The sequence below is a fragment of the Hemicordylus capensis genome, chromosome 1 (assembly GCF_027244095.1).
Source record: "Hemicordylus capensis ecotype Gifberg chromosome 1, rHemCap1.1.pri, whole genome shotgun sequence".
In the NCBI taxonomy this organism is placed as follows: domain Eukaryota; kingdom Metazoa; phylum Chordata; class Lepidosauria; order Squamata; family Cordylidae; genus Hemicordylus; species Hemicordylus capensis.
This window is the reverse complement of record NC_069657.1, coordinates 11,189,959-11,201,598: the sequence shown is the minus strand read 5'-3', so window position 1 is coordinate 11,201,598 and position 11,640 is coordinate 11,189,959. Positions and strand designations below refer to the sequence as shown.

At 46.7% G+C, this 11,640-nt stretch overlaps 1 protein-coding gene across 1 annotated transcript in view; it reads left to right on the top strand.

The window, feature by feature from the left end:
• Window positions 1-895: 895 nt before the first annotated feature.
• The window catches only part of LOC128345907 (potassium channel subfamily K member 16-like), a 68,733-nt gene continuing 57,988 nt past the window's right edge, over window positions 896-11,640 (top strand). The window contains exon 1 of the mRNA XM_053298568.1: window positions 896-939. Coding sequence (XP_053154543.1) covers window positions 925-939 — 15 coding nt within the window. The 5' untranslated portion in view covers window positions 896-924. The remainder of the gene's footprint in view (window positions 940-11,640) is intronic.

Here is an 11,640-nt window from a genome sequence, read left to right as displayed (position 1 = left end):
GGAAAGATACCACTAAGTCCAGGAGGATGCCAGCATGGCTCATGGGTACCATCAAGGAAGCCATAAAAGGGAAGAAGACTTCCTTCCAAAATTGGAAGGCCTGTCCAAATGAAGAGAACAGAAAGGAACACAAACTCTGGCAAAAGAAATGCAAGGTGACAATAAGGGAGGCAAAAAGAGAGTTTGAGGAACATTTAGCCAAAAGTATCAAGGGGAATAACAAAAACTTCTTTAAGTATATCAGAAGCAGGAAACCTGCCAGGGAGGCGGTTGGGCCATTAGACAATGATGGAGTGAAAGGGATTATTAAGGAGGATATGGAGGTTGCAGAGAAGCTAAATGAGTTCTTTGCGTCTGTCTTCACGGCAGAGGATACTGAGCATATACCTGTTCCTGAACCAGGCTTTTTAGGGATGGAGGCTAGAGAGCTGAGTCAGATAGTAGTGACAAGAGATGATGTACTAAACTGTCTGGAAAAACTGAAAGCTAACAAATCACCAGAGCTGGATGGCATCCATCCAAGAGTCCTCAAAGAACTCAAATGTGAAATTGTTGACCTCCTTGCTAAATTTTTCAACTTATCCCTGAAATCGGGCTCTGTACTAGAGGTCTGGAGAGTAGCAAATGTAACACCGATTTTCAAAAAGGGACCCAGGGGCGATCTGGGAAATTACAGGACGGTTAGCCTAACGTCCATTCCAGGCAAATTGATGAAAAGCATCCTCAAGGATAAAATTGTAAAGGACCTAGAACAGTGATTCTCAAACTTGGGTCCTCAGGTGTTATTGGACTTCAATTCCCATAATCCTCAAGCAAAGGCCACTGAGGCTGGGGATTATGGGAGTTGAAGTCCAATAACACCTGAGGACCCAAGTTTGAGAATCACTGACCTAGAAGAACAGGCCCTGCTGGGAGTGAGCCAGCATGGCTTCCGCAAAGGTAAATCTTGCCTCACCAACTTTTTGGACTTCTTTGAGGGTGTCAATGAGTGTGTGGATCAAGGTGATCCAGTTGACATAGTATACCTGGGCTTCCAAAAAGCTTTTGACAAAGTTCCTCATCAAAGACTCCTGAGAAAACTTAGCAGTCATGGGATAAGGGGACAGGTACATGTGTGGATTGCTAACTGGCTGAAAGACAGGAAACAGAGGGTAGGTATAAATTGAGAGTTTTCACAATGGAGGGAAGTAAGAAGTGGGGTCCTCCAGGGATCTTTACTGGGACCGGTGCTTTTTAATCTATTCATAAATGATCTAGAAGCACGGGTAAGTAGCGAGGTGGCCAAATTTGCAGATGATACCAAACTCTTCCGGGTAGCGAAATCCAAAATGGTTTGTGAGGAGCTCCAAAAGAATCTCTCCAAACTGGGTGAGTGGGCAACAAAATGGCAAATGCAGTTCAATGTTAGCAAGTGTAAAGTGATGCACATTGGGAAGAAAAACCCCAACTTCAAGTATATGCTGATGGGATCCGAGCTGTCGGTTACTGACCCGGAGAGGGATCTTGGGGTCGTGGTGGACAGCTCATTTAAAGTGTCAACTCAATGTGCAGCAGATGTGAAAAAGGCCAATTCCATGCTAGGGATCATTAGAAAGGGGATTGAAAATAAAACGGCTAATATTATAATGCCCTTATACAAAACTATGGTGCGACCACACTTGGAGTACTGAGTACAATTCTGGTCACCACATCTTAAAAATGACATTGTAGAACTGGAAAAGGTGCAGAAGAGGGCAACCAAGATGATCAGGGGCCTAGAGTACCTTTCTTATGAGGCAAGACTACAACACCTGGGGCTTTTTAGTTTAGAAAAAAGATGACTGCGGGGAGACATGATAGAGGTCTATAAAATCATGCACGGTGTGGAGAAAGTGGATAGAGAGAAATTCTTCTCCCTCTCCCATAACACTAGAACCAGGGGTCACTCCAAGAAATTGATTTCCAGGAGGTCTAGGACCAACAAATGGAAGTACTTTTTTACACAATGTGTGATCCACTTGTGGAACTCTCTGCCACAGGATGTGGTGACAGCCAACAACCTGGATGGCTTTAAGAGGGGTTTGGATAACTTCATGGGGGAGAGGTCCATCAATGGCTACTAGTCGGAGGACTGTGGGCCACCTCCAGTCTCAAAAGGCAGGATGGCTGTGGGCTACCTCCAGTCTCAACAGGCAGGATGGCTCTGAGAATCAGTTGCAGGGGAGTAATGGCAAGAGAGAGGGCACAATCCATCTTTCAAGGAGCTCAGGACAGCCTACCTTGTTTCACTCTCCTATTATCTGCACAACAGCCCCGTGAGGTAGGTTAGGCCAAGATATAGTCACTCACTCAAAGCCACCCACTGAATTCCATTGCACTACACACTCATTATACAAGTGTTGAACATAATGTGTGAATGGGACCCTAGTTTTTGTGGTGATCCAAGACTGAGATTTGGCTGATGTGGACAAGAGACAAGGCCTTTTCGGTTGTGGCCCCTCAGCTCTGAAATGCCCTCCCAGAAGAGCTTCACCATAATCCCTCCTTTAGGGTTTTAAAAAAAGATCTTAAAACCCACTTGTTCAGAGGGGTTTTTAATCTCTTTTATTACAATCTGGTGAGTTTTTAACTTTTATTGTGTCTCCTTTAATTGTTTTTATTCTACACTGCGTATGTTTGTTTTAATTGTGTTAAAATTGTATGTTTGTTTTAATTGTGTGTCTATTACTTTTATTGTTTTATTGTTGTGAGAAGCCCTGAGCAGTATTGTACTGGAAGGGTGGGGTATCAATATTTTTAAAAATAAGAACTCTAAGGCTTTCAGACATTGTCCTTTGGAATTTCAGATACACAGAGATGTTGTCCAGGTAATGATATGGTCTTTCATGACAGAGAAGTCAAAGGGAATGGTGTTGGGGAAAGGGTCCAACTGCAGCTTACATTGTTCTTGTATTTGATCATGTTAATGCAAGTTAATCTGAGATCTCAAAGGCTGATTGGTATCACCCACACAGTTGCCAAGGGGGCATTTAATTTCTGGAAGCTAATTGTCTCTGTTGAAATGACTCTGATCTAACATCAGATTAACAGCTTTTTAATTCTGTGGGGTATTCTCTAATAGGGGTGTGTGTGTGTGTGTGTGTGTGTGTGTGTGTGTGTGTGTGTGTGTAAATTAATAATGAAATAGTTTTAAAAACGGTTTTCCTTCAGCACATGCCACAGGCAAGACCTACTCTATTTCAGAGAGGAAAAATAATTGTTTAGAATGTGGCAATTATAAATGAAATCTAAAGTTTTAATGGCCATATTTTACAGTAAGGTTCCACTTGTTTTTAATAAATAACTAGTGTCTCAGTAGTAGAGCTGCTCCAGAAATAAGGTTTGAACCATCTATAATGTCTTCTGTCAATATACTGGTAAGAAAATCCAAATTAGAGGTATTATGATCATTATGTATTTACTGTATATACTACAACCTATGTGCATGGCACTATATAAAGAATGAGAAGAGAGGTATTTGCCCTGGGAGTTTACAGTTTAGAAACAGACTTAATGGAAACAAGATAGGGAAGCCCAATTCAGACATTATGCTGTACAAGTGTATATTTTGATTGATTGATTGATTGATTGATTTGATAAGATTTGATTTGATTTGATTTGATTTCTATACCACCCTTCCAAAAATGGCTCAGGGCGGTTCACACAGAGAAATAACAAATAAATAAGATAAACAAAATGGATCCCTGTCCCCAAAGGGCTCACAATCTAAAAAGAAACATAAACTAGACCCCAGCAATAGTCACTGTGGAGGTACTATATGGGGTGGGGGTGGGGATAGGGCCAGTTACTCTCCCCCTGCTAAATAAAGAGAATCACCACATTAAAAGGTGCCTCTTTGCCAAGTTAGCAGGGGCAGACAGGGTATAGACATCTATACACTCATAGATAGGTTTGTGTGACTAACTGTACCTGTGTTCATTTTAAAGGTGAACCTAGATATAGGCCCTTCAAATGCATGGTACAGATACTATGTTCCTTCTGACAAGGATTCCCAGATGTTGTTGACTACAATTCCCAGAATCCCCAGCTGCAATGGCTTTCGCTTGAGGATTCTGGGAGTTGTAGTCAACAACATCTGGGAATCCCTGTACAGATAGGGAATCCCTGTACAGAGGGAACATCTGGGAATACCTGTGCAGAGGGAACACTGTACAGATAGGATGTGTACTGCTGTACTTGCGTCCAGTATAACATGTTTAATTGACTGTAACTGTGTACACTGTGTACTCATATACTGAGTACACTAAGAGGTACTGTAGGTCAGACCAAAATAGAAGCAGCTTGTTCATAGGAGTATTTGGGGTGTGGGTGGGAGGCCAGGTGAGCGCCTACCCCATCAGCCACACCCAAGCAGCACCTCAGCTTGGGACTGCAAACTCAAAAGATGCACAAGCCCAGCTGCTGGCAGTACCGTGCCTGAATTGGGCAGCTGCAAGACTCACTCTTCCACAGAAAGTCTTCCCAGCATGCTTTGCACTGCCAGCAGACTGGAAAAGCTTCATGACATCTGCAACTGTCCTCCCATTGGCCATTAAGAAGGAGGTTGGAACCCAATTCTTTCTCCTCCTGGTCTGACAGAAACCAGTGCACCACACTGGCTCTTTAATTCGTCAGGAATGCGAACATTCTTACACTTCAGACTATTTAAATAAAAACCCCAGTCTCATTTAACTGAAGTAATAGCAATGGTTCATTTCTTTCTAAGCCATTTCTATCCTGCCTTTCTCAAGTCTGAGGTAGTTCACAACAGCAAAAGCATTTAGCCCATCCTACCACCTAATGGCACTGCAGGGAAATGCTTGACTAACAAGTAGAAGGTTGCCGGTTCAAATCCCCGCTGATACTATATCGGGCAGCAGAGATATAGGAAGATGCTGAAAGGCATCATCTCAGACTGCGTGGGAGGAAGCAATAGGAAACCCCTCCTGTATTCTACCAAAAGAAAACTACAGGGCTCTGTGGGCTCCAGGAGTTGAAATCGACTTGATGGCACACTTTACCTTTACCTGCATTATCCGCAAAAAGTACCACTACCAAGAACGCATTGGCTGACCTCTTGCCTAATGAAGTGTGTGTGCAGTGAAGGAGGCTGTGCCACCCAAAACTATGTCCCTGAGAGCTGCACAAGTCTCAGGGACATATTTCCAGGTGGCACAGTGAGCTTCAGTGGGAAGGAGAGATGAGTGAAAATCAGGACCCTGACCCCCCACGTGAGCCCCCTTGCTTCTGTATGTAGCTGGAGTGCAACAGATGCACATGTGCTTCCTTTGCTGCACACCCACTTTGCTACTCAAGATGTCAGCCAGCGGCCAACATGACATGCTACAATGGAAAGGAGCACTGCACTGCTGCCTAGAAGAGGTTTTAAGTCATTCTGCTCCATTGCCACACAGTCAGAGCGGCCTTTTAAGTTGTACTGCAGCTCCAGTGAGCTCCTACTGTTGACAGAGGGCTGTCTGTCATGTTGGCCATTGCCTTTTCCTGAAATCCGCTTCACTTCCTGATAGTGAGGGCAGAAGCCTATCTTACTTCATCATGCTGTCATGGCTATGAATGGCTGCACTGAGCTCCCTGGAGGAAGAGTGTGTTAAACAGTAAACAAGCAAACAAACAGTCATAGGAAATATAGGAAGCTGCCTTTTACTGAGTCAGACCATTGGTCCATCTAGTTCAGTATAGTCTACACAGCCTGGCAGCAGCTTCTCCAAGGTTGCAGGCAGGAGTCTCTCTCCGCCCTATCTTGGAGATGCTGCCAGGGAGGGAACTTGGAACCTAAATGCTCTTCCCAGAGCGGCTCCATCCCCTGAGGGGAATATCTTACAGTGCTCACATATGCTGTCTCCCATTCAAATGCAAACCAGAGTGGACCCTGCTTAGCAACGGGGACAATTAATGCTTGCTTCCACAAGACCGGCTCTTCCTCTGAGTCCTAATTACAGGCAGAGAGGTGTCCAGGTACACTGGAAAAGACTCTACAGGTCATTTTGGATTACTGAGGCAAACTGCTACAGTAGCAAACTGACCAAAAATGCAGATTTTACTTGGAAGATGAGTAATCTGCAGTAAGGACATCGGAAGCTGCCTTCTACTCAGTCAGACCATCTAGCTCAGAACTGTCTACACTGACTGGCAGCAGCTTTCCAAAGTTTCAGGCAGGAGTCTTTCCCAGCCCTACCTGAAGATGCTGCCAAGGACTGAACCTGGGACCTTCTGCGTGCAACCCAGATGTTCTACGACTATATGTATCTGGGGAACCAGAACTCACTTATCCCTTTGGGAGTCTTAGCTCTGAGCAAGTGCCACAGATGTTTCACAGAAAGGGCTCAAATCCTGATCTGGCTAAAGCTGGTGGCCAAATTCCCACTGACTGAAAACCCCAGGAAAGGATTTCACCAGTTAATAGCTGGTGTTTGGTTTTCCCCCCCTGCACAGGGATGCAGAGAGGGAACAGCTGGGTGGATTAGCCTAATCTGAGGAATGTTAGCCACTTAAAGTGCCCTGGAGAACTTACAATCAATGGGTCAGTAAGGAGCAACCATTTAAAAAATTTACTGTTTCCCTGATAACTAGAACACAAGCTGCTTTCTGCACAAGACTCCCTCTCCATTCAACTTCCCATTGCATTCCTTTCCTTCCTTCCTTCTTCCTTCCTTTCCCTCCCTGCCTCCCTGCCTCCTTCCTTCCCTTCCTTCCTTCCTTCCTTCCCCTTGCATGCCCTCCTAGTTAGGGGACACAACAAGATGGCACAGGGTAGGTGAAAATCAGATACCAAGGGGTCCATGACACACGGTTCTACCAGAAATGCAGGGCTGAAATGCATTTATACCATGCGTGCAACCCTGTCTGAAAACAATTTAACTGTTGTGCCATAACGACACCCAGAGAACTCTGGGTGGTGATCAGAGGCAGTGATCCCTCTTAGGCTCGCACATGTGTGTGTGCTCACAGATATTTTGCTGAATTTTAGATCCCACTCAGGTTGGATCAGGAGGACCCCACTCTGAATGCACATGTGCACACACTGCCTTAATACTGCCACCCAGAAGAAAACTCATTCTGCACAGAGATGAAAAAAATTAGAGGGACCACTGATCAGAGGGCATTGTTAAAGACCCCCAGGGGCTTTCTAGAGGTGAGCTGAGAGGAGAGCTGGTCTTGTGGCAGCAAGCATGACTTGTCCCCTTGGCTAAGCAGGGTCCACTCTGGTTGCATATGAAAGGGAAACTAGAAGTGTGAGCGCTGTAAGATATTCCCCTCAGGGGATGGAGACCCTCTGGGATGAGTATCTAGGTTCCAAGTTCCCTCCCTGGCTTCCCCAAGATAGGGCTGAGAGAGATTCTTGCCAGCAACCTTGGAGAAGCTGCTGCCAGTCTGTGAAGACAATACTGAGCTAGATAGAACAATGGCCTGACTCTGTATATGGCAGCTTCCTATTTTCCTATGACTACAGTTCTTCTAGAGTGGAGTTCTTAAGGCCCGGGGGCCAGTGGTAGCTCCTGTCAATAAAGTAAAGTGTGCCGTCGAGTTGGTGTTGACTCCTGGCGCCCACAGAGCCCTGTGGTTGTCTTTGGTAGAATACAGGAGCTGTTGACCATTGCCAACTCCCGTGCAGTGTGAGATGATGTATTTCAGCATCTTCTTATATTGCTGCTGCCTGATATAGTCTGGGGAACATACCAGTGGGGAGCTAAACATCCCATAGTCTGGGAAACATACCAATGGGGATTCGAACCGGCAACCTCATGCTAGCTAGTCAAGTCATTTCCCCGCTGCGCCATTAGGTGGCTCCTCCCTGTCAATATACTGCTAAGAAAATCCAAATTAGAGGTATGACGTTCACACTAATTCATACTCCTGACTAATTGTGGAGGGTGCTGTGTAAAGCTTCAGTCAAGTGTGGTGCAGTATGTCTAACCAGTGTGGTGCAGTGGTTAGAGTGTTGAACTAGGACTGAGGAGACCTGAGTTCAAATCCCCATTCAGCCACGAAACTCACTGGATGACTCTGGGCCAGTTGCATATCTCTCAGCCTAACCTACCTCACAGGGTTGTTGTGTGAGGACACACGTAACCTTGGTGGAAGAGCGGGATATACATGTAAAAATAAACAAAAATAAAGCTGAATGCTCTGCACAGTCCCTCCTGGCACCCCTCAGAGGTGCCCATGATCACTGTGCAGTGCCCTGCTTTGCCCAGTGCCAGGAGGGGGGGCATTTCTTTTAAGGGAAATCAGTAGAGGAGCCAAGCCAGCGGTGTCCTGTGCCTGGACACGGTGGTGGCCCCACTCACCCCACCCCCTATGTCTGACGTCAGATGCGAGGGTGCAGCGCAGATCATCTGGGAACGTGATCTGTGCTCCCGGGAGGCTTCTTGTGATCATCTGGGGGGAAGATGAGTTGGTGCAGAACACCCCCTCCCCGCTTCCAGCCCCACTGGTCATGTGAATGGCTCCAGCTTTGATTGTGTGAATGACCTCACTGTCTTCTTCCTTGCCGTTGTTCCAAAATCTGCACATTCATGGAGGTATAAGTCTAAGGAGATGGAAATGACAAATCTTTGCATTTTGACCGTTATGTTAGTCCGTTGCCGATACAGAAAATTCGTTTGTTAAACATTAACCCTGCCAAAGAACAGAGTCCAGCAAAGACAGACTCGAGACCAGGAAATGCACGCAGAGCAAACTATATTGAATCTCCTTTCATGTTATCTGTTGTCCTCTTGTCTTTAAAACAGGGGTTCTCAATCTTGGGTCCTCAGATTTTGTTGGATCACAACTCCCATCATCCTTTGCCAAAGGCCACTGTGGTTGGGGATGGTGGGAGTTCATCAATATCTGGAGCACAACAACATATGGAATGGGGACCCAGCTTGAGGGCCCTTGCTTTAAGGCTGGTCTTGTGGTAGCAAGCATGACTTGTCCTCTTAGCTAAGCAGGGTCCTCCCTGCTTGCATATGAAAGGGAGACTAGAAGTGTGAGCACTGTAGGAGATTCCCCTCAGGGGATGGAGCCACTCTGGGAAGAGCAGAAGGTTCCGAGTTCCCTCCCTGGCAGCATCTCCAAGACAGGGCTGAGAGAGACTCCTGCCTGCAACCTTGGAGAAGCTGCTGCCTGTCTGTGAAGACAATACTGAGCTAGATGGTCTAAGGGTCTGACTCAGTATATGGCAGCTTCCTATGTTCCTCCCCATCTGCAGTTATAAAACTACTTAGGCGGTCTGTAGCAGTTTGAAAGTGAAACTTGGCACCTGACCAGCTATCTAGTTTATTAAACAGGAGGGGATGCTACATCCATGCTCTGCTGTGGACTTCCCAGAGATGTTTGGCTGGCTACTACTAGAATCAGGATGTTCGGCTAGACCAGGGTTTCCCAACCTGTGGTCCGGCAGATGTTGCTAAACTACAGCTCCCACCACCTCCAGCTTCAATGTATTGTGCCTGGGGATGGTGGGAGTTGTAGTTCAGCAACGTCTGGAGGACCACAGGTTGAGAAACTCTGGACTAGACAAATCCTTGATCTAACCTAGCAGGCAGTAGCGGCTCATCCAAATGAGCCAGAGGGGGGCGCCAAATGGTCACCTCTGGTTACTGGCAGCCTCTCTCTCTCTCCTGCGCCACCCCACCCTGCCCCAGCACTAACGAGAGCCGCGGTGCCTGCAAGGTGGCCTTTCGTCAGGTAGAGCTGTGCAGGCTCATTAGGACAAGCTGCTCCTGCCAGCGGAGTTCTATGATTGCAGCCAGGGCATTTGTTGAGCACATCCCCTCAAGCTTTGCTGCTGCTACCAGGAGCTCAGTGCAGGAGCTCAGTGCACTGCCCCAAAAGCCTTGACCTGCCTGTAACTTAGGGAGCAAAGTCCTCACAGAAGCCACAGATGCAAGCAATGCAGAAATGTGAAAAGAGCTGTGTGCACCCCTCCTTCCCAGAAATCCTTGCCAATACCTGCTTGCACTGTGTTTCAAAGTCCTCTTGGAAGAGGCTAGAAATGCCTCCAAGCATCTAAACAAAGCTGAAATGTGAAAGCAGGGTGTGCTTGTTTCTCAGAAACCCTGGTCAGAGCTGATCTTTTAGCTGTGCACAGCCCTCCTGGATAGAGCTTGGATGTAGGACGAGAAGTTCAAATCCCTACTCAGTCATTAAGGTCACCAGACAGCTGAGATGAATTAAAGGTAAAGTGTGCCATCAAGTCGATTTCGACTCCTGGCGCCCACAGAGCCCTGTGGTTGTCTTTGGTAGAATACAGGAGGGGTTGACCAATGCAGTCTCCCACACAGTATAAGATGATGCCTTTCAGCATCTTCCTATATCGCTGCTGCCCAATCTAATAGCAGCGGGGATTCGAACCACTTAAGCTTGGCTGGCGATCGTCTGGGCGATTGCCCCCAGTTAAACAGCTTCCCCCTGATCCACCACCATTTCCGGTAGTGAGCCGGGGGCAGGGCGGGGGAAGGAGCAGCCATGCCCGTGCCCTGGGGAACCCTGAGATGCAGGGGTGGGGGGTCCTCCTGCTTCCAGCGTCTCCCTTTGCAGCACCATTGCTCATGTGGCGCATGGTGAGGCGGAGGGGAGCATGGAGGCTGCACATCTGCTGGGGAGGGCAGGCGGGCTCCCGCCCTCCCCTCAGTCCACCCACCCTCCCTGCCACTCTGGTCAGTGGCAGACTGACTGGAAGTGGCTGGTGCCACTCTGTGCAACAATTTTGGGCACAGCGCTTGCAGGGGAAATGTGTTGGGGTTGGGTAATAGCACCCTCACGATCCCTTAAAGGTAACCCCCCACCAAACCATCCAAACTGCTGGACCTCCGAACCAGTTTGGCATTCTGGAAAAGGACCGCTGAACTGGTTCGGGCACATCCCAAATACCCAGGTTTTCTTCCTTCCTTGCTTCCACACAAATCACTTCTACCCATGTTTTCCTCTTACTTTGCTTCCACACAACTGAAAATTGGGAGTGCATACAGTTCTGAAACTAGGGTAGAACACAGTTTTTTATTGTGTGAATGACCTCTGTAGCGGATTACAGCCTTTGTCTCAGAGCAAGCTCAAGTGAGGGAAAGAAATGAATCATCCCTGCCTAGCTGCCTGGCTAGGCTTCTCCTAAAACTATTCTGTATTATTGGTAGGTTAAAATGCTGCCACCACCACACCTCTTATCAACAGAGCTTGAACCTCCCTGGGCTTGGGGGTGGAATCCCAGGGAATACTCTTTATTTTGCTATTGGATAAGTACAAAAATCTTCCATGTGCAAGTCTACACATGGTGAGAAAACTGATAGCTGCTGAACGTTTGAGGACGTCTTTGCACCAGAGAAATTGCCCTTCGGGCCCCCACTTTTCCTGAGTTAAAAACCAGAGAGGCTTGTAAAAAGAAAAGATTTTAAAAAACAAAAACAAACAAACCAGTTTTATTCAATTACAACAGACTGCTTCCATCTGAGGCTTTCTCAGCTTTTAGGTACAGTTAAGAATACTTAGTAGGTTTGCAAAAACGAGTTCCCTTAATGCACGCTTAAATATTTATAGAGTCTTTTGCAACACCCTAGATAGGATGGGCATAGGCCAGTGTTTCTTATTTTAATTACATCACAGGTAAACAATAATAGAACA